Raw genomic sequence first — 22,872 nt, 5'->3', positions numbered from 1 at the left:
ATAGGGCTTGCTTTCAAATATATGCTTCCACCTAAGCAAGCTCTATGCAGAGCAGGGCTTGGAGGTGCCAAAGTCCACACTTTGGGAAGGAAGAACAGAACAGAAGATTGGGGGGTGGGGCAAGAGAAGCGAGGAAATGTTTTGGAAACCCTGAAAAGAGCTCCTATATCATACTCTCTTTCAGAATGAACAGGACACTTTTAAAACCCCCTTTCCCAATAAAGTGTCCTCCAGATATTCTGGGCTACAACTCCCCCGTCACCACAGCCAAGGATCAGAGATGGTAGGAGCTGCAATCTAAACTCTGGAAGATGAATGACAAATTACTCCTGCTGCCAACTGCTGTGGCACCCAAATCCTGCACACAGAGGAGCTCTTGTTCTTTTGTACTGCAATAGCTAATAGGGCTACGCTCTGGAAATTTCACCGAGAAGGCGTCCCCATGGTTATGAATGGAGGGTGTTGGGCCTTCCTTGTGGCATGCCATCTTTTAGTGATCTGATCTACTCCGGAGACACTGCAGCAGGGATGACACCCCAGTTCCCATCATCTCTCACGGTCTGATGGGCACTACAGTCCACCAGCATCCCCGGAGCACACATTCCCTGCCTCCCTCCCGAGGACTAGAAGCAAGTACCCCCGTTCTGCATGCACAAAGCTAAAGCTGCAATCCTACACATGCTTACCTGGGCTGAAGTCCGGCTGAACTTAAATAGGGCTTACTTTGAGCACCTATGTATAGGATCGTGCTGTAAGACATTTATACTCTTAAGGCCGCAATCCTATGCATAGGGGATTAAGCGCCACTGAGCAGAGCAAATCCTCATTGGATTCCTCTGTAGATTTGATGGATATGAGAAACGGTACCATTTTTATATGGCAAGTAACTCATAAATGGTGTATTTCATGCTAAAGCAGTAAAATCAAGGCGTGTTTGACCAGAAAGCAAGCATAGCATTGTTTGCAAGTTCTCCACTGATTTCTGGGGAAGGAAGAAAAACATGTTTTTTACCATGGCTTCAACATTTCTGGAAATGTTCTCTTTCTAGCAGGGATCTGAAGTCTTCCCAAATCTTAGTACAACACTCATAACTACACCACCACCTCACCTCCCATCCCTATTCAGGAAGTCTCTCTTTCCAAAACAGGACATCTGATGTAAAAACAGTGATTCTGGATTTCATGTGCCTGGATTTTAAAGGCTCGATGGGCCCAGTCTGCTAGCCATCAGAGAGTGAGGCTTACGACACATCAGAGAGCCAAGCTGGGAAAGTATGAGACGTGCCCGACAGCCTCCTTCTGCCACTGACAGCTTTGGATTCTTCCCAACTCGTGTGGACGACAGGAAAGGGGAGGGGGCCCACCAACACAAGGAGTGCTAACTCAGCCACTCTCCGGGTGAGGGCTGTGGGAGGGGATGTGAAAAATGGATTGCACTTTCTGCATTGGATTGCACGTTCCTTCACTGGGCCAAGAGGAGATTTCCAAGAGGCGCTTGCATGCATGGTTCCAGCATTTCCAGTTTCAGCTGTTCTCCGCCCCAGCCCCCCAGCCCTTGCGAAACTAACCATCTGTTCACTCTTGAAGATCAGTTTTGGTTGTCTGCTGCACTTGGCATGGGCTATCTTACAGCAATTAAGGAGTGTGCTGCTGCCAAGGATCCAGAGTTCAAGGTGAGCTAAGAGGCAGTTATTATTGAGGGAACCCTGGCAAAGGTCCAGGAATACAGAAATATTACCTGCAGCCTACAAGAAATGCAGGATGACTGACAGCTGCTCCCCGACTCGAGATCGTTCGACAAAACGTCTGTGCCGAGTGAACAGAAATCAAAATATCCAAACCAGTGGCATCTGTAACTTAAATGTTTGTTTTTATTCACATTGCTGCCTCACACCAACCAAAGAGCTTAGAAAAGCACCAGTTAGATGGACACGAAGCTGCCAGGAAGAGGAAAGAAGTAAAATTTTCAACACCCGGAATAGTACTGTGGATGTCAACCCAGAAACAGATGCAGAAAAGTGTCAGGCTGTGCCAATGTCCTTCCCTTCTGTGGTGTATCCTTCATATCCAAGAGCTTCTCCATGTCTGTTCAGGGACAGGCAAGGGCAGCTCATTCTCACAGGGCCATTGGCCCATCCTTCCAAGCTCCGCAACACAAAAACAAGGGCAGAGAAAGCAGCAAGAGTGGGGCGCCAGTCTGCAAGGTTAGCTGTGAGGACGCCGCCACCAAGGAACCAAACCACCCATACGCAGCGTAACAAGTGCATGCGGAATATTGTGCTTGTGGCATGCATGTGATGGGGAGGCGAGAGGCATGTTTGGGCGCAAGCCAGCGAAGGACGGTCTCTGCTCCGGAAAACCTCGCGGCTTTCCGAAGGCCCTCTTCTCCCAACGCTCGGTCATGGTAACCGTAATGCTAAGTCCCATGAGAGGGGCTGAGAAAGATCTCCTGGTTTCTTGGAAGAGATGAGCCCCCTGCAGCCTTCTCCAGATGCATTCCATTCCAGACTATCCAATGGCCAGTGCCTTGGGCCACAGGACCTCCCTGGTCCCCATCAGCTGCGGAAAGCATGTACTGATGCAAGAGAGCAGCAGAGGGAAATTTAAGGTGCCTTCCACACCGGTGCAGGTTTGGCTGGGGCAAGTGACCTAAATTTGGGGGACATAACAGGACATTAGGGTTCTAAGACCTAAAGGCACCCCACGGACACACCCATGTTCCTATTTGGCATATCTATCCGAGCTGAACGGTCGTCTCGCTGCCCGGTGAGAGCAGCAGACAGTGAGGAGGACTGGAGCCCATGAATCAGTCAGGTTAGTGGCTGTCAGTTGAGTTTTTAATCACCCCTCAGCCTCTCCAAAGGGTGGAGATGGTCGGCTGCCAGGCCAGGCTGCTCCGGCTGAGAAGGAAGGGGGGCCAACCTGAACGAAGCTCTGTTAGGATTTCGATTTGGCGATGGCCAGGCCGATGAGGCCGGCCAGGCCCGCTGCGCCCAGTGCCATGCCGCCGACAATCGCCATGCCAACCAGGCCATCTGCAGAGAGAACAGAGAGAGGTCATCCTTGAGCCCTGGCTAGGAACTGAGAAACTCTGACGCTCTTTGGACTGGGGCCTAGGAAAGGGGGGCTGGACAGACCCTGCCACTGCCAGGTTGCTACGGGGACCAGCTACTCTCCTCTCCCCACCTTTTCAGAGCGCCCAGCTCTCTGCCCCCAACGACCTGAGTGATGTGCATCTCCACTGCTGATATAAAGCAATCCTTTCTTTTATCAGCCTCAGCCAGGGTGGGCAACACAGAGGTCCAGGATGTGGTTCAAAACACGCCACATCTGAATTTCACAGGTGGGAAAACAGCCCCTGAAACTGGGTAGCCCATTCTGCGGCAGCAGTTCTGGTGTGCCCCTCGCTGCCCACCGACACAGAAGGTTCCAGAAGCTGGAACTGGTTCCTGGATCCTCTGAAAAAAGTTCACCTTGCCCCTGGCAGATGGAAATCATCGTTGGTGCTTCAGCCTGCTAAATGTATTTTCCTAGCCTTGCTGAGAAATTTTGGGAGATATCCTTAAAATGGATTTCACAGCATTGGACATGGATGGTGAGATGGCTTCAGCACCTTCCACCTTGACCACTTAAGCCCTGGTGCAGATGTACCAACCCCAACCCAAGCCACCATGGCTTGTCGGACTAGGACGAAGCTCCTGTTCAATGGAGCTCCTTGATTTGGTCAGCCACGGCTTCCTGTGGTGTCCAAACTGGGAAGCTGTGTCCTGCACAAACCCTAGAATCTAACTGGGGTTGGAAAATCTGTTCTGCAAGGACTGGCTTAACAGCGTTTTGATGGACCAGGACTGCTACATCCGAACCAGGCTAGAAAAGGCATGGAAAGAGTTGCCCTCCTAATATTAGTAAACAAGAAATGTACTTGATTTTACATGTAATTATAGCAAAGATTGCATTTGTGTGAGGTGAGGATTGCATTTGCCCAACACTGGAAAAGTGAAGAATCACCCACCGATGAACTGATCCTAAAAAAGATCTTGGACTGTGCAGAAATTGACAGATTGACTTTGTCATTGAAGGAGAAAGAAGATACTGATTTCTATCAAACTTGGGACTCTTATTATTGGCTAGAGAAACGGGACTTTGTATAGATTTAAATATGTTTTTAAGTTATCATAAATAGAAAAAATGTGGGGGCTGACCCAGCAGGTCTGATGTTTCTGATGATTGATGCTGTTTTTAGTTTTTCTTTGTATAAGATTTTGAATAAAAATTATTTTGAAACAGGAAAAGAAAGAAAGAGTTGCCCTCCCTCCACCTTGGCCCTCTAACCTTTCTGCATGGCTTTGTTAATGAGCTTTTCCAGCTCCAAGGCTTGCGTGTTGCTCGGCTCTGTCTTCAGCAACCCCCGGATATACTTTAGAGCTTTCTCATATTCCTGCCACAGAGAAAGAAAGAATGAGAGAGAAAGAGAGAACAGTAATGCATCTGATGTATGGGAGGTCACGTTTAGCTTTGAGTGCGCTCATCCAAATGCAGGAGACTCCTTAGGAAAGTTGGGGTATCCATCTTAAATGAGGAAAGCGATGGACCAGAAAAGTTACGAGTTTACTGTTAAATGCTTGTAATATTGCTGATTTTACGAAAAACCAAAGCACGCATAATACACAAGGTTCCTAAAAGTTAGAAAGTGACTTTAAATTTGCAGAGAATGCTTTAAGAAGAAATGCAACATGTTTTTGTTCTTCCTGCTGCCCCACATTCTTGGGTTTTTCCTTCAAAATATTTTGCTTCACAGTTTCTGGGCATTTTACTTCTGTAGGAGTGCGAAACAGCAAGCAGATAGAAGCCTGGTGAGTCTTAAAAGCCGAGATAAAAGAGCTAAATATCCTCATTTTCTAAAAGGACTTAAGGTCACCTAAGGTTGACTAGAGAAAGTCAGACTAGAGCAAGAGCAGCTTATCCTAGACAATGGCCACAACGTCTTTCAAGAAATAAAATACAAGAAAGCAAGCCTGGCAGTGACTATTCGCTGCAGCAAACAAACAGGACGTCCGTGTCTAATGTGACAGCATGTCCAAGTACAAAATGACAAGGAAAAGAGAAAGGTGAGGGCTGCACTCACAAGCTTCCCAGTGGCACCTGCCAGGTGGCTGTCAGGAAGAGTAATCTGGGCTGGGTGGACCTTTGCCTTGGCCATTTCTAGGTAAGGCACAGACTCCTTGAAAGAGAGATAGTGGCAGTTCCAAAGGTTCTTGTCTCACAAGCCCAGTCCAGAGACATCTCCTTCAAAACACCCACTTTCTCCCTTCTGGCTTAAGACAAGGAACTTGAGCTCTGCTGGGGAACAAAGCCACCCCACGGGAGAAACCAGGAAATAGGAAGCCGCAGTTACTCAATGGAAGGCACTTCGTTTCAGGGATACAGCCTTGCACAGCGCCATCTCGTATGTTTTGAAGTGGGCAGGAATGGAATCTGAATTTCCCACCTGCAAACCCGACAGTTTATCTATTGCAGAGATGGGGAATCTACAGCTTTGGGTCAGATCCTCCACCTGGGATTCTGCATGCCCCCTTCCCTTGGCCCCATCATTCTTTCACCAACCAGTGATCACGGGGGGGGGGGGGGGGGGGGCTCTGGCTTTCTACAGTCGCCACCTGCACCTCGGCCTTTCTCAAATGCCGGGATGCCTCCCCTAAAGTTTAGTTAACGGCAGTAAGAGATTTAAGCTACACCATCCTGGTACTTTGGTCCTCTTCTTTCCACCTCTGGTCCTGTCCCCTTTATATTCAAGCCCTGCCCATCAAGGAAATGCAGCCCCTGGGAGTTTCCCCAAAGTTGAATATAAACCTGAAAGAGCTTCCCCACCTGACCTGCGGCACCATAAATGCAGGGCAGCTGCAAACATGGCTGGCCCTCCACTGCCACTGACTCAAGCTTGCCAATCCTAGACTTGCTGCTCAGGGCAGGCCTCCTCCAGAGTAACATGCTTTGGATTGCACAGATCTTTCCCCATCGCAGCTCAAGTCTCTCCTTATCTGCCTTGCTGTCTCCACACACCCATGGCAGAAGAGTAATGATAAGCTAGTCTTCCAGTCCATAAAGTGCACAGATAATAACAAGCAGGACTGATATGTGTGGGCACCACCCAATTTCGACAAGGTTTATGAGGCTGGAATTAGCTGCCAGAGATAAGAGAAGGCCAAGGTAATAGGAGGCACAGGACTTTCATCCCAGTGGAAGGAGCGGATTTCTTCTTACCGGGTTGGGTGTGCCAGCGAAGGACCCCCACCCCCCACCCAAAGTTCACACACATACCATGGCTTTTCAGCACTACCCCAAAAACAGGTGCTGTGACACAATGCATACAGATGTTTTAAATGAATAAATCGTTGCCTATCGACATCACCCCGCAAGCTGCAAACTGATTGTTAAATCTCCAGGGAGAAAGTTGCTCAAAATTAAGCACAGATGTCCTTATGGGCCATCAGATGCTGGGGAAGGGGCCAGGGAGAAAACAGGGCGGTGCAAGGGAAGGATGACTTTCCCTAAGCTCTTCATTCAGGTTTCAATCATTAGAGATCCAAAGCTCTGTGGACTGCCTCGCGGAGCAACCCCTTGCAACAAGGTGTCCCAGATCAGTCCCAACAGGAAGAAAGGGACAGTGACTGTGACAGGCAGTGGGGAAGACAAGCAGATGGGACCAAGCAGCGTTCAGGATACCTCAGCAGGTGTCACTTCGAGAAGAGAACAAGGGAAGGGAGAAGCTGGAACATGAACCACTTGCTCCTGTTTCTGTGGGTTTGGACCGCAAGCATCTTTGGAAGTTTGGCTGAAGAGCAGGGGTATAAACTTAGCAAATGGCAAAATCAAAGCCGGTGCCAAGCAAAAGAAGCGGGTGAGTTGGGACACCACCAGCAAGCTCACCTTCAAGCGGTAATTGGCCACCGAGAGATAGAAGATATAATCGCGCTGCTCTTCTTTGTTCCCTTTGGGCAACAGATCTAAAAAGTCAGAGAAAAGGAAATCCACTTAGATCCATTTCCTAATAACACTATATTATGTGTATAATTACCTCTCTATTCTAACTCTCTATTCATCATGCAGATGAATGCCTATGGCACTCTCCTTTCCCTGCTCCTACTAGCAGTGGCATAAAAATTAACCTGCCTCAAGAGGAACCCTGCCTGGACCCTCGACAACCAAATCCCAAGCGCCATCCTAGCTCTTGGCATTCGGCAAGCTGAGCGTAAGGGCGAGGGTACCAGTTACGGAGAGGAGCTGTGACAGAGGCACATGTGAGCTTACACCAAGGCGTTGTGGCTGCTTGATGAAAGAATACAGCAGAACAGACGGCTCAAGGTGTGACAGACGCTGCAGAACTGCAGCCAGTGGTAGAGGTACAAGAGTGGAGGTGTCCCCACCAGGACAGGCCCCTGAAGGAGTTTTGCCACTCCACATGACCCTCACCAAGCAGTAGCGGGAGAAACAACACATCACAGAAGTTTATAAAATTATGCGTAGCGTGGGAAAAGCAGGCATAGATTCTTCTCCCTTGCTCGTAACAGCGGAAGTCAGGGCTACCCAATTCATGGGCTGGCAAGCAGAGTTGGGCTAGCCAACAAACTTCTCCTATGCACAACCCGGCTCCAGGCTGGCCCCAGCTGGAAACACAGCACAGAACTAGATGGGCACAGGAAAGACCTTGCTCCCAGAGGCTTCCTTCTCTTTTCCTAGAACGGCTCGTCAGCCCAGACGGGAGCCAGCGATCGTTCCAGGACTGCAAAACTCAGCTGGGAGACCAGCTCCGCCCAGGAGGCCTGCTGGGATGCCTGTCGGTGGCACCGGCCCAGCCCGTCTAGCTCTTCTCCTTGCCTCTCTCGGCACAGTGAGGCACCTCGATCCGCATGGAGCGCGGGCCCTGGCAAGCACGGGGAGGTGGCATCCGCTCGAGTCCCTGCCTCCATGCAGCACTTGGCACCCGTCTGCCATGTGGCGCAAGTGTTGAGAAGGGCAGAGGCTTTCCCAAGGGGCGCCAGAGACCCTCACTACCTGCATCCCAGCTGTTATAGATATGCAGGTGAGCGAGCAAGGCAAAGAGGCCAAGTCCCGTCGCTGGAGGAGCCTCAAAGGGCCCTGCACCTCTGGAATAATTTTCCACCACTGCATTTCAAAGCGCCATTTGCTGAGGAGGAGGAGAAAAGCCTTCCCACAGGCTGGGTCAACGCCGGCCCTTCTGGTGACAGCTGCTCTCTGGGCTTCAATCAAATGTCCCTGCCGTGTCCCCAGAGAAGACACTGGAGGGCAAGAAGTCAGCCTTGCAGTGCACAGATATGTGAGTTTCGGGAAAAAAACTATTTATGCTCGAGGTGGCGCTTGGATGGCTGCTTTGCTGGGAAGGAGGACTATTTTGCAAGGGTGCTGTGGGGAGGCTGCTCTCCTCTACTGCTCACCTTCCAGGAGGACGATGCCCTTCTTGATGTCGTCGTTGTATTTGCTGCGGACCAGGCACCAGGCATACTCAAATTTGGTCCCTTTGCAGACATTGCCTTCTTTCAGCTCTGCATTGAACTTCTTCTCAAATCTCTGCAGAAGCAAACAAAGAAAAGGAGAGTGGGGAGATGGAAAGAGGGAAAGAAGGTGCAGCAAATTCCCTCATCTCTTCCATCCAATGAGTGGTTTTCTACGTCTCGAGAAATGTGTTAGAGGGTCGACCTGAAACAATCCTGACCGTGGCACGCCACAGAGGTAGAGAGTGACAGATCGCAGAGGAGCGTCAAAGGCCTCTGGGCTATGGGGGAAAGGCGCCAATTGCTACAGGCACCTCTGTGAGAGACATGCTGGGAATCCAAATTGCATGCATTAAAACTGTAACTCGGCTACAGCAAGAGAGTGTAATTCCGGGCTGCTGCTGCTGCTGCTCTGAGGTTCCAGTCCAGCCCCATGAGGCAGATGGCCGCATCCCCCAGCCACTGATCACCTGCTGGCTCCCTGGATTTGGTGCAACCCTCTCCAATCCCCCTTCTAACAGGCCGAAATGCTTCTTCTCAATCTTAGTTACTGGCTGCAAGTAACTAAGCTAAAACAAGGAAATATTTGGGGTGTTTTGACTCCACTCCTTCTGCCTTTGAGCACACGTCCCCCGGAATGCAGGCCCCACCACCCTCGCTCCAAGGGCTTCTCCAAAATGGAGTTTGGCCTTTGAAATAAAAGTGGTTCAACGCCACTGGTGTAACACACAACACACACACACTAGCGTTTATTGCTTCTGCTTGCTGTTGACTGCTGCCATGGCAGCACTTTGCCCATTATCGTCTTCTCACCTGAAAAAGGTGAGCACCGATGCAGAGTGCTGGCCCAGGGCTTTATGATAGGATGAGCTGGCGGCACGGGTGGACTTTCAACTTCATTTCGTCGACCCATACACAGGAAGCAGCCCGATACCAGGTTAGGCAACTTGTCCCTCTGGTTTGGTGTCGATTACTGCGGCTTGTGGGAACTCTCCCATCGCCTGCTACCTGATCCGTTTCAGCGGGCGTTGCCAGAGATCAAGCTCAGGGCCCTCCTCTGCCTGGTCCCTCACCCGAGAGATGGTCTGTCAATCGCTTCTCACCTGGGTGTTCCAACCCGTGTGGTTGTCATGAGGACGAAAGGAGATGAACCAAAGCTGGCAGAAGAGCTCAAATTCCTTGGCACCACCACCTCGCCCTCTCACTTCCCCACAAACTGCCAGCTGGCACGGCAACGGGGCCGTTTGTTTGCTAAACTAGGGGTGCCATCGGGGAACGAGCTCTCAGCTTTCATCGCTGCGTTCGGCAGGCAGAACCCCTCCTTGGTCAGAAATCCAGCCCAGGAGGTCATTTGCCTGCAGATTTCCTGCCCATTGTGTTCAGGGAGGGGTTCCTGCATCTTTAGGGTATGAGGACCACCTGACACAAACCTAATCTGCCTTCTTAGCACGGCTGGGAACGGGTTGGAGGAGGAGCCTGCTTCCTGCTCCAGCTTCTCCAAGGAGTACACAAGAATAGCAGAGAGATGCAACGGGCTGATAAGGAGAAGAACTAAAGTGGGGGGAGCTCAGCAGCTGGAAGGCTGAGTGGCTTCATGGGCTGGGTCAGCAGAATCTCACACACACACTGGACCCTCTCAGAACACAACAGAAAGGAGGAACTGGAAGGGACCTGGGCGGCACCTTATGCTCTGCAATGCAAGCCAGTGCAGTGTGAAGCCCTTAGGCTAGAAGACCAGGCCTGCTCTGCCTTCCCCGCTCCTGCAGAGTCGAGACTCAGGGAAGAGGGATTTCTCAGCCATTACATAACAAGTATGGAGCTATTTAGGCTCTCAGACCCAGACTGCTGTCCTGCCCTGGCAGTGGAAGGGCTGGCCCTCCCCAGATCTCAACCCAACACCCTACTGTTTCTGTGCCAGGACAGACAGGACGTCACCTCTGCCTCCCTCTGCAAGGGGGGATTCTCGATGCAAAGAGGGACAGCGCGGCAGCACAAAGTTCTCTTTCGCTTCCAGCTTCGGTGCACGAGCAGGCAGGGAAAGCACGTGCGGGCTGAGGCCTCCCTGGCCAAGATGCAGATGAGAAAACACTATACCACTCTTCCTTTAGTTTGGGGGCTTTCTTTATGGCTTACTGTATCTGTTTCTGAACGAGCCACTTTGGAGATTTCTTCCGAATGGGAAAAGTAGAGTAGAAATATTTTAAACTCCTAAGAATCCTCCCCTTTGCCCATGTTCATGACCTGGACAGCTAACGTTTTCTCCAGTCTCTCACCCGTGTCAACAGAGCTCTGCATCTTCTTTTGTGACAAACAAAATAAAAATCAGTTATACATGAGACTTGCAACAAAATAGTGCAGCGTACAATATCTTTCTACCATGTTACTAGAGGAAGAAAGGAAGGGGTGAGGGAAGGTCCAGTCAGTTCTACACACACCATCAGCCTGCACTGCACAGTGAGCAAACACACTCAGGTGAGTTATTTGGGGGGCAGATTGCGCCTTCCTCCAGATTTCCTCACAAACATGCATGCTCTGGAGCAAAATATGGGCTTCCCCCAAGGCTGCCTCAGTTTGGATGCTGCCCTCTTGATCATTTAAGCATCTACACTCAGCCCTGAACTCGGGAGATACCAAGAAATGGATACTCAAGTTAAAATGCCGAGAGGTACCCAAAAATAAGACCAGATCTTATATTAATTTTTGCTCCAAAAGATGCAAAAAGGCTTATTTTCAGGCGATGCCTTATTTTTTCATGTACAACAATCTACATTTATTCAAATACAGCCATGTCAGCTTCTTCTGGAACTTCGTCATAACTCTCCAAACCCTGAATTGTTGCAACAGATGTAATAAATGTGTCCGTCTGGCTGACAATCTTAACTGGGGCTTATTTTGGGGGTAGGGCTTACATTACAAGCATCCTGAAGCATCATGCTAGGGCTTATTTTCCGGTGAGGTCTTATTTTCAGGGAGATGGGGTAAGAGATGTGTGTGCATATGCTTTTTTGCAAAGGTCGGGAAATGCAGCCTGGCTGCAGAACTTTCGCTGCACCGTTTGCAGACAAGGAGCTGCTGCAACAGGAAGTAACAGGCTTAGCATTTACCAAGCATTATGCAAGGCTGATGGAAATAACCAGGATTGTGCTGTCAGAAACCAAACACTGCTCTTTTGTCTCCAATCAACTGACTGGATAATTCACCCCCAATGCTTCCCAAAGCAGCTGAGCTCTTCCTCACAGCACTGAGGGATTTGGGCCGAGTGGGGACGGGGGGTTGCATGTGCACAAACTATTCCTATCCCAGTGGTGGGCAAAATGGCCAAATGCACCCAGTGCAACAAGGGGTACAGACTTTTGTGTTTTTTTTCCTTTATTTTTTTTTTTAAACAGGGAGAACTTCCGCTACCACGATGAGAATGAGGTGACCTTTAGCAGCAGGTGGAGGTGTAAATTCTTCAAGAGGTTCACCAAGATGGACCAAGACAAGCCAAAGATCTGTCCAAGTGGGTGGGACGGCTCATGCACCTGCTCGAAAACCTACGTTTACTAAAAACAGCTGCTTGAGATGTCACCGGCCATAAAATGCCCTTTTCATTTTAGTTTTAAGGAAACAGAAGTCTGTTTAAACAAACACACTCTGGTTGCAACACTGAAGCTCAAATGCCTGGAAATACCTAAGCGAAGCCAAGAAGAGCTCTTAAGAGCGCCTTGCCTTCCTTTTTTCCTGGGAGAAGGAAAGGGGGAGGAGGAGGGTTTTGCCACTGCACTGCACCCAGGCCCCTTGAGCCAGTCTTCCAGGTACCTTCCCAAGAGGCAACAGGGCATTTTGGTAGCAGTGGTCGATCGTGAAATCTGCCGACGAGCCGACGCCGAGGCGCGATGGTGAAAGCCCAACCTCCCAGTTGGGCACATTGATGGAAGCCAAAGCCACGTAAATCATCAACTCAACCCGCCAACAGATCGATTTAAAGTATGACTTTCCACCTGGGGAAGTGGTCACCCATTTCGGCCTGCAAGGGCACAACCAGTGTTTTGAAGAGGAGCCAACTTTTGCAGCAAAGATGATTCCAGATGTTCTTAGATTGCAACTCCCACCATCACCAGCCACTGACCATGCTGGCTGAGGCTGATGGGAGCTGGAGTCCAACAGGTTGCCAGTCCCTGTTTTGTGACACAAGCTTTCTCGGGCTAGGGCCCATCCCAAATACATTAAATGTTACCTTTAAATGAAAGCTGATCGCGCACACACTCCCCTGCATACAGAACGGGGAGCAGAAAGGGCTAAATCCAATGTTAGCCCTACACAGAACAGACCAACTGAAGCTGGTCGCACAATACCACAGTGGGTTCTGCAAGCTTTGCTAGATCCACCCATAGTTCCAGTCGGTCAGATCCACACGACATGACAAGCCGCAGCAATGCAAGTCTGGAGGGTGGCAGATTCACAATGGTGCTCAGCACACAGCACAACTCCTGAGGGGTAAATCCACCTATGATAGTTTGCTGAGTTGTGTCAACCAGGTCACTCAAATAAGCGGAACTTAAGTTAGTCATGGCTACTTGAGCTTGGCAGTGTCGAAGTCAGATGGTTATCTGCAGCATGAAATGCAGGAGAGATTGCATTAATGTCATTTAAGTCTCCATGTGAAATGGAACTATTGTTAAAATAGAGGCGTTGGCCAACACATCATGCAGAGTTATTTGGGATGTATTACTTTGTCAACTGTTTCAGCACCTGTGGGGTTTTCCCACCTTCAATTTACACAGTGTAAAGGAAGTGGATGTTACTGCCTTTTAATTTTTACAAGCATTCCAATAAAAGTGTCTCCATATTACATTTAAGCTACAGTAAGTGCACTTCAATTTTCCCCTCCTTTGACTTCAAACAATTTGACTTTGTTTGAAGTCAAATACCTGTGGTGTGCCGGGACAAAAAAGTAACTTGGGGATCTTCATTTTAGTTTGTTTGCTAAGGGAGCAAACCAAACCAGATTCCCAAAGCCCTCAAGCCCTCCTAAAGTCATTGGGCAACCAATGCAGACTGGGAAAAGTGTGACAGCAAAGGTTATTCCTGCACTCTTCCCCATCAAAAAAGATCAAGATTGCCCATCAAAGTGCCACACGGTGGGGAGGGAGGCCTGTCTCATGCCCTCCTCACCCTCTCGAATGCCAAAAGAGCCCTTCTTCCTGATCACATCTGCAATCTTAGAGAAGCAGCTGGCATGGCTCTTTCCACATGAGCTATGAGGGGGATAAGATGCTCTAAACATGGAGCCCTTGCTATTAGTGAGGTTCTCAGGCTGGAGCGAAATTCTAAAAAGCCCTGTGGCCGTCTAGCAGTCATAGAATCACATTGACAAGAAGGAAGACTAGAGTTGGATCCCTCTAGGGCATCAGAAACTTTTCTGATGCAAGCTGAGCATGTCCCAGAAAACCCCTGGAACCGCCTACCCACCACGTCACTTCCTACCACTTTTAAAGAATGCTAGCCCAGCACTGTACGGTATGACATTGTCTAAGCTGGCGTACATAGACTGGGCAGGCTAGCCTAGATTTTAAGAGGCAGGCTTAAACAACCTTTTCCCTTTTAAGTCGGGTTATTTTAAAATGAGAGGCATATACTAAAACTGAAGTGTTAAACTGCACTTTTAAAGAATCCATCCTCCCTGCCAACTTTAGCAAAGTGGTCCTCCAGTGACATTGGTTGGCGAGCATGCCAGGTTTGAATACCCAATAAAGCACCTGCTACCATTTCAGCCGTTCAGCTAACATATCCATCTGTCAGGAAGCTCCTTGGAGCGCCTCTGGATATCAGTCCCACAGGTTCAGTATTGTCTACACCAGAGGCAGGCAGAAAGCGGATGTTACAACTTCAGCTCCCAGAAGCTCTTGTCAGGATGGCCAATTGTCAGAGAGCTGAAACCCATCACTTTTGGAGACTGACTTCCTGCCTATCGTGGCCTATACTGGCTGGCAGTGTTTCTCCAGTGTTTAAGACAGCATCTTTTCTAGCCTGTCTGGAGAAGCTGGGGATGGAACCCAAGACTTTCTGGTGTAAAACTCTTGGGAGTGACTCATGTTTGCACATGAATTGGCTACTTGCACAGGACATCACGGATCACATCAGTAGGCAGAGCGTTTGCATACAGATGTTTCTTCCACACTGCTACTTGCTGCCCATGTGGATGAAGACAAGCCATGCATTGAGATCGACCAACAGTTCTTCCGACACTTAGCAATGACCGTGAGAGATCAAAACACTTTAAAAAGAGGCAGAATTTCAGCAGCCCTTAACAAGTATATTGAGTAGTGTTCAAGCTGTGTCATTCAAAAGGTTTACAGCCTGCCCAATCAGTAGGATACCAATAGATTTGTCGTGCAATCCTATGGACATTTCAAAAGAAAGAAGTCTTACAATGTGGCTGAGTGGGGAATGTGGGGAAGTACAGAATTTTCTTCTGTCTCAGCAGCCTAAGAGTTGTGCCCCTAGTTGCAGATTGTATTCTATAACAAAGGTTTAGAATGTACTGGTGTGAATGCTGAAAACTCAAAACTTGCAATCACTTATTATTGCTACTTGAAAAAACAAACATTTGTCCATTTAAAAAAAAAACCTGTATTTTAACAGAACAAGCACTTAAAGGAAAAGGGAAAAAGAACAGAAGAGAAAGAACAACAATTGAACTATTCTGAGCCATGTAAAATCAATCCACCCTAACTAGTAGTCATCAAATAACACATAAGGTCATGTGAATCAGTTCCCAACCATTTTTATTCTGGTAAGCAGCCTGTACTAACAAAGCTACATTGCTCTGCTTTTCCATATAGCTCCATACTACTTCCTGTTTGCTTTCAGGATTAACCCCTTCTCAGAGTAGTGTAGGAAAGGCCTATCATCCCTCTATATCAACACTAATCCACCAAAGGGAGGAAAATTCCAGTCCTGTTCCCAGCAAAACCCTCACAAAGCACCAAGCAGTGCAAATTCCTGGCCCAAGAGTATGGTCTGAAGGCACATAAGGCATCCCCCATGCTGAAGCTAAGCAGGGCTGGGGTTTGCCTGAGATTGGAGGGGAGACCACCTGGGAACTCCATGTAGCCACTGTGAGTTCCGCAATCAGAAAAAGGTGGGATACATACACACACACATATATATATATTAAATAAATTGGATTAAGCATTTGTTTGTTTAGTCACAAAGTCATGCCTGACCCATCACGACCCCATGGACAACATTCCTCCAGGCTCTCCTGTCCTCCGCCACCCCTCAGAGTCCACCCAAGCCCACATCCATTACTTGAACATATTTTCCCAGACTCTGTCAGAAATTTCCTATCCATTTAAAAACTCATATTTTGAGTCTATTATTATTCCTACATTACATTCATATGCTGCTTCTCTACCTCTTGCAAGGAACCCAGGACACGTTACAAGGTTTCCCCTTCCACTTTATCACAACAATAGGTTAGGTAGGTTAGGCTGAGAGTTCATAACTAGCCCAGTTTCCCAGCATGCTTCATGGTACTAAGAACCCAGATCTCCTGAGCCCCAGGCCAATACTACGTCACACTGACTCTAGAAATCTATATGCAAGTGAAACTCAACTTCCCAGTTCTGGTCCTACACTGCCATCATGGAAGGTTGTAGTTACTGTACAGGGTCAGGATGTTCTGCATAAATGCAGTACACAATACCAAACAAAGCCCCAACTCTTATTATCAAGAAAGCATTTTTTTGTTTTGTTTTTTGCAGTCTACCTACTGAGGTAGAAAGAAATAACTGAACTAACTTTCAGCACTATTGCAAAATGAAAGGCTGCAATCCCAGAAATATTTGTGCAATCCCAGAAATCCTGGAACGTACACCCAACAGAACCAATGTACAGGACAGTGACCCGACCAAGAGTTAAAAGAAATGATTGGGTGCCCCCTAGTGGAAGTGCCTCACTCTGTAAGCAATTACTGAACATCTCTCTTATGGAACCTCGAACAAGCACAGGGTTCTGTTAATGTGAGCACAGTGGCCTGATTTCTCACTGGGAGAGAATGGCAGAAGTACATTATTCCAGGCTTCACTGCCTCCATATTATCTTCTGCCCAGAATTAAATGGTGCTTGGTCTCTAATACATCTAAGTGACCAACTCTTCTCATTCAGTGATAAGGGGTCCCCCTTGCTCTTACTTCCAATCAAATAAATTAAATTACTCTCAATTATCTCCAGTCAATTATGTTCAATTCAATCCAATGCAGTCACTGAAGGAAGGGGGGTGGCCCTACTTTTATCTTCAGTTTAATCCAGTAAACTGATTAAAATTATCTTCAATTTAGCCTAAGCACCAGTGGGGGGGCACTGTCCTGCTCTTATCATTAATTAATGTTCTGACAAATGTTCTCTGCAAAGTGCAAAAGCAGGCAAACACCTGCACATTCTAAGATGAGTGAGATAACAAGGCCCAACAGGTACACAAACCTTGTCATCTTCTATTATGTTTCCTAGAATCCCTTGCAACATGCAGAACTTGAATAGTAAAGATGCTACGTACAAACCCATTATAAGAGTGGAATGGATTTCACAGAAATATGAAATTAGTGTCTACTGATAGAAAAAAGGCTTTTTGGAGGGGATCAGGAGTTTGTGAACTGAGAACCAAACCCAACCTCCTGAAGGCTAAAGCTAGCATCTCAAAAGAGGAATCACCAAGATCTTTGCTAGCAGATCACCAAATTTAACAAAATGGGGATGAGAAAGAGAAGACAAAAATGGTCTTCGTATATCACAGCCTTCCCCAACCTGGTGTGCTCCAAATGAGCTGGACTACATCCTCAGGCAGTATGACCTCTGGCTTGCCTAATGTCTATGAATCATTGCTCAAAGGAAATATTCTTCATGAGTATAGTAACTGCACAGGTATGTGTGTGAGAAGGCAGCAGTGTTTCAACTGTAGTGTTTCCCTGAAAGAAGAGAAGTGTGTCCCAAGGAATAAATCATCTATAAATTCAATAGTCTCATTTATTCACCTAGAGGCTGCCCATTACAAGACTGGACATGTGTCTGCTCAGCAGATAAACCAGATGTGGGTCTCCAGATGTTTTGAGGTACAACTCTCACATAGCCAGTTGTGAGGGACAATGAGAGTTGTGGGCCATGACTTCTGGAAGGCCACAAGTTGCCCACCCGCTGTAAACAGCCCCTACTGAAAGTTAACCAAAGCATGACACCTTCATATAGACGCATTCCTGCATGAGCTGCCACTCCGCACTCCCCTTCTAATTTGACCGACACTGAGACAGAGGACCTGGATGCTCTGAAGACACTTTCTTTCCGGCAGTAATCTTCAGTGGTGTAAGAGCGCGGCCCCCCTTTTAGTCCTCTGCCTGCACGTGGAATGTACACCTCAGTACATTTACAAGGAAAAAGGGCCTACAACTCCCAGCATGCCCCCCACCTATGCCGGGCTGAACAGGCATCGGGTGGAGCTCGCCAAAGCTCTCAGGCGGACGGGAAAAGCGGATCCGGAAGAGGAAAGGAGCGGCCACCAGAAGCGAGCCTGACCGCGAAGGCCCCCAGCCCAGCTTTACCGCCAGCGGGGCGAGCTCAGGGGCCGGGCCGGGCCGGGCCGGGCCGACCGGCTCGCTCAGCGCTGGCGCCCAGCTGGCTGTCGAAGGTCCGCCAGCGCTCAGCTCGGAGGCCGCACTGGGCTCTAAGGACGCGGGGCCACAGCCGGGAAGGGCCGTCCGCGGGGAAGACTCCCTCACCTGCAGGTCTTCCAGCGCCACCACTTCGCTGAGCACCGACTCCATCTCCCCCAATCCCGGAAGCAGAAGCCGGAAGCGGAACGGGTTCCCAAACGGAACCAGAAGTCTTTTTCCATACTTTTAAACGAGCCTCTCTCTCTTCCTCTCTGTGGTAGCTCCGCTAGCTCTCCTCCGCCACGCCCTGTTTTACGTCACGCACCCGGCTCCGCCTCTCCCCTCCAAGAGCGCGGAGGCAGCTTCCAATAGAATTCGAGAAGAACGAGGACTGCTCCCCATTCATTGGCCGAGGAGAGGGAAGAGCCCTCCTCCATTCCCCGAACGTTCTCATAGCCCCGCGCTGATAGGCTGTTGGCCTCTTGCTACCGTGACGATTCAAACAGGGCGTGGCCCGTCGGTACTTAAGTGGGGGGAGGGGCTCTAGCTTAAAAAGTAGTAGAGGTCGACTTTTTTGCAATATAAATAATTTGAATTATTTTTCCCCGTAAATTTCAACAAAGCCAAAAAACCCCTCCTTAAAAGACAGAAAAGATACGTTTTGACATATATTTAAATAAATGCCTTAAATGAGTACTTGGGAGTCCATAAACATAGAACTGGCAATAAAAATGGTTATGCAGAAACTTAAAGAGAGACAAACGAAGTGTCCATATTTCATCCAGTTGCAGGTGGGGCCTAAATAGCATCTACCAGACTTAGAAAGCACTGGTAGGTCCACCATCTGTAACGCCATAGGAGGTAGATGATTATGCTCCCGGTATTGTTGTCTTTTAGCCATCAGTGACCTTGTGTTAACTGCCAAGCAGCACGTAACAATTTTGGCAGAATATGTACATTAATAAATACTAAAGAACATCCCAATACAAAGTTTATGTGCTCCCCAGAGAGGTTCTCCTTGTGCCTTCATTATTTGTTTTTTGGTGCCAGGCCAAGACCTTTTTATTTAGACGTCATTTTAATTGTTAGTTTTATTTATTGATTTTATATTTTCGGCCAGGACATCTCGAATTATATTGTTGTTATATGTTTAAGATGTATTTATTTATTTATTGGTGTGAGCTGCCCCGAGGCTTCGGCAAAGGGGGCGGCATAGAAGCCTACTAAATAAATAAATTATAGCCTCCTCCCAAAAAGATAGTATTGGACATCTGTTGCCAAGATGGATGGGTAAAGGGCAGTATTAGTGATACTGCACCTCCAGCAATCAGACAGCTTAGACAAACCCATATTGAAAAGACATTTTGGCAGCCATTAAAGACAAAGCAAAAATGGTTGCTGAATAAGATGTAAGCTAAAATCTGATGTTCGGGAATGAATGTACAAATAGCCATATGTGAATTGGGTAAAATAGGGGAAAAATCCATATTCTATTCTTACTTAAGGCCCTGTGTATCATATTAATTTGTCAATATTAAGTAATTACTCACTCTGATAGTCCTTCTTAATGTCTGTTTTTATTAGCTGTTTTAAGCTTTTTTAATGTTTTTCTGATTTTATGTATTTTTATTGTACTTTTATCTTTTTTATGCGGCATAATTTGATTACTTTTATCTTTTTTTATGGACTGTGTCAACTGCCCAGAGAGCTTTGCTGCGGGGCAATATAGTAACGAAATAAATATATTATAAACCTGGATTCTCAGGTGATAGATCTGATCAGACTTAGTATTTCTAGCAGCAAGGGAGATTCTGATGCTGTAAAAGCAGAAAGGCCAAACTCGGATTCTAACAAGCACTGCAATTACAGACATTGCCATTCAGCCACGGCAGGTAAATCATAGCATGCAAAGCAGAAAGTGACAAAAATCATCAGCCCCAGCTAATTTACCCAGGGTGAACATCAGTTTATCCTTTCGAATCTGCCCTATGACCATTTTCTTACCAATTTTTAAACCTGAGTTTCTCCATGCAGTCAAATTAGCATGACTCTGAATAAGAAGAAGAGGAACAGACCTATGATGCATAGATAAGAGTCCTGTTTAGGTCTGTAAAAAACTGCTTTTAAAAAAGGAACCTTTCTTTTGACAGCTGTCAGAAGCCTTTTTTTTTTTTTTCTGGTTAGTTGTGAAGTTGTGCGGGACCCATCATGACCCCATGGGTTCCCATAAATGGGGTGGGATGCACATGTACCTTTTCCCAAGCACCTGGAATTTCAAGAAAGGGCAGAAAAGGTGGAAGACACTCACTACCCACTTTTCCAAGCAAAGATCTTTTCCCCTTACAGTTCCCCATTCAATAATCGTGAATAGAGAAGCACAGTAACTAGATGCAGCCTTGCTTGATCAGCATCCATGGCTGGTACCTGCTGGACTTTTATAGGAGGGAGTTAGCATGAAAGTGAACACTCAGGGCGCTTCATTCTGGGCACCTGCACACTTGTGTTGCTCAGAAAGACTGGAAATAATACTACTTTGAACATCTGGAAAAAATATTTGCACATTTCTGGCATCGGTTGATTTCATTTGCTGTCAAGTCATCTCCAACTCATGGCTACCCTATGAATAAAACCCCTCCAAAATGTTCTATCTGTGTCTGACCTGCTCAGTTCTTGTCAATAAATTTAATAATAATAATAACAGGTGGCAAACCAGAAATGGCAGCTCCAATCTGCCACTTAGGTGCTTGGGAGGAGCTGTCACTAGCCGATGCAGAGATGGCGACAAAGACAAAAGGAAAAACAGCTATGGAAGTAACCGTGAAGTGCAGCAGGGTGAGGGGCAAAGGTGTCTTCCGCCATCAGGTCCCTTGGGATGCCTCGTGCATCACCTGGGGAAGAAGGAGCCAGGTGTGCGCCATCACCCACTGGGCACAATGGTTGTACCACAAACAGCCCACACCATGTAGGTAACTTGCAGGGTGGGTTGCATGTTCTGTGAACTCACCCAGTGACTGATAACAGATTTGGCTAACTGAAAGCAACAAGGGTTAAAGCCAAGGTGCCGCTTTTCCTCAGATGCACCCTCCCCAATCGGTCTGTGAAAAGTTCAGCATCTTAAATGAAGAAGTCCTTTTTGGACGGGTGTGAGAATCCTGCAGCCTTCCAGTACATCTCTGGAAGGATTGTCTGTGAGTCATGGGTCAACTGGATGTCATTTATTTATTTTTTATTTATTTATTTTTCAATTTATATCCTGCCTTTTTCCTTCAAAGTGCTCAAGGCAGCTTACATCTCCTCCTCCATCTTATCCCCACAACAACAACAACCCTGCGAGGTAGGTTGGGCTGAGAGTCTGCGACTGGCCCAAAGTCACCCAGTTGGCTCCATGGCTGAGCGGGGACTCGAACCCGGATCGCCTGAGTCCCCGTCCCATGCTCTTCACCGCTACGCCACACTGGCCATGTCATCTGTGGGACACACATAAATCTTGGACTTCCCGTCTGCAATCATTGGCACTGATTCTTGACACAAGATGAAATTCTCACTCATGCAAAAATAGGTACCGAATCAGGCAGGAAAGTGTTAAGGAGGCGTTTCAATTCATGCTTGAACCTGCCCTCAATTTCAGGCACTTACCTACTATTTTCTCAGTGGTAATTGGAACAAAAATAACCAAACTCCCAGGACATACCATTTACTAGCGGGTGGCGATAAGGGTATTGCTAATGCTAGTAATGTGTTGCTTATTTGGTTACTGAGGCAAAATGAGCTTCGGGGTGGAAATTAGTATCTCTGCTTGAAAAGTTTCTGAGCCCAAAGTTTGTCTTCAAGTAAACATCAAGGACTAGCACTTGTTTGTCTGGTAGCGACTGTTATTTTATTTCTGTACCACCAATGCGCTGTGGTAATTCTTTTTTCCTTTCATCTTCTGGATGAAATAATTTGAATTCTTTGGCCTTGGTAGGTGATCTATAGGGCATAGGGTTATTGTTTTTTAAACACATACAAGGGGGTAACGTTTTGGAAGGCACAGAGAAATAAATAATTTTGACTTATTAGCTGCAAATTCAGAAGCAGAGGCAATGCTAGACACTGAAAATATTTGGAGCTCAGGCCTAGATGACAAAGTAACAAGCAAAAATGCCCAAATGTCCAGGTGCTCTTTTCGATATAATCTAAATTAACTGTGCGTCTTTAAAGGACCCTGTCTCTGAAGGATACCCTTATTTGTAAAAAGGGGTGTAGGAGCAGGGGAGAAGAGGGCGTTTGATTTCAGCCAAAAATTCTCTGGCAGGAAGAATCAGTGGTGGGCAGCAAGAGGGGAGGCCCATGTCGGCAAAAAGCCAGCTCAGCCAGGGGGTCGGATGCAGCCGACGTCCTCAGTACCCCAGCAGCTTGCTTTCAGCAGGTGCTCCTTGAGGGCAGGGCGGCAGGGCAGATGGTCTCCCAAAGATCCAAACGATCCATTTGGGGTTCCAGCCCTCATGTTGGGATCTGGACTGCTCTAGCGGCCAGAACCAGAACCGCCACCACGTTTGCAGGATCAGTCCCTCGGTCTAGTGATGAGCACCAGGTGAGCCAAGCAAGAGCGAAGTCCTCCCTCAGCAGCACAGGTCCTCTTGCTTGCTTGCCGCAGAGCCTGGGTCCCGCCTGCCCTTTCCAGCTCCCGGCTCCTGCAGTGCCTCCTATTATTATTATTATTATTATTATTATTATTATTATTATTATTATTA

General features: G+C 47.7%; 1 protein-coding gene across 3 annotated transcripts; it reads right to left on the bottom strand.

Moving 5' to 3' along the window:
* Window positions 1-1,851: 1,851 nt before the first annotated feature.
* On the bottom strand, window positions 1,852-18,361 carry FIS1 (fission, mitochondrial 1). 3 transcript variants are annotated; one of them, XM_044421415.1, is made up of 6 exons: window positions 18,266-18,361; window positions 8,454-8,586; window positions 6,928-7,004; window positions 4,333-4,438; window positions 2,923-3,035; window positions 1,852-2,655 (listed from the first exon to the last, which is right to left on the bottom strand). In XM_044421415.1, the coding sequence occupies exons 1-5, from the start codon at window positions 18,308-18,310 to the stop codon at window positions 2,938-2,940; spliced, it is 459 nt and encodes a 152-aa protein (XP_044277350.1). In that variant the 5' UTR covers window positions 18,311-18,361; the 3' UTR covers window positions 1,852-2,655; window positions 2,923-2,937. The 3 variants fall into 3 exon arrangements, with proteins under 3 accessions (XP_044277350.1, XP_044277349.1, XP_044277348.1); XM_044421414.1 differs by having other exon boundaries at window positions 1,852-2,649; XM_044421413.1 differs by having other exon boundaries at window positions 1,852-3,035.
* Between the last annotated feature and the right edge of the window lie 4,511 nt (window positions 18,362-22,872).

Source organism: Varanus komodoensis, unplaced genomic scaffold (genome assembly GCF_004798865.1).
Source record: "Varanus komodoensis strain SLA01 unplaced genomic scaffold, ASM479886v1 scaffold119, whole genome shotgun sequence".
NCBI classification, from domain to species: Eukaryota; Metazoa; Chordata; class Lepidosauria; order Squamata; family Varanidae; genus Varanus; species Varanus komodoensis.
Note: the sequence above shows the minus strand (reverse complement) of the source record. Positions and strands in the feature narration are given on the sequence as shown.

Excerpts from the sequence above, each read along its gene's own strand:
- FIS1 (XM_044421413.1), bottom strand. The coding sequence starts at position 18,310 with ATGGAGTCGGTGCTCAGCGAAGTGGTGGCGCTGGAAGACCTGCAG. Across the intron at positions 8,587-18,265 it reads TGGCGCTGGAAGACCTGCAG|AGATTTGAGAAGAAGTTCAA; the intron begins GTGAGGGAGTCT and ends TTGCTTCTGCAG. Across the intron at positions 7,005-8,453 it reads GGGCATCGTCCTCCTGGAAG|ATCTGTTGCCCAAAGGGAAC; the intron begins GTGAGCAGTAGA and ends CTGACTTTTTAG.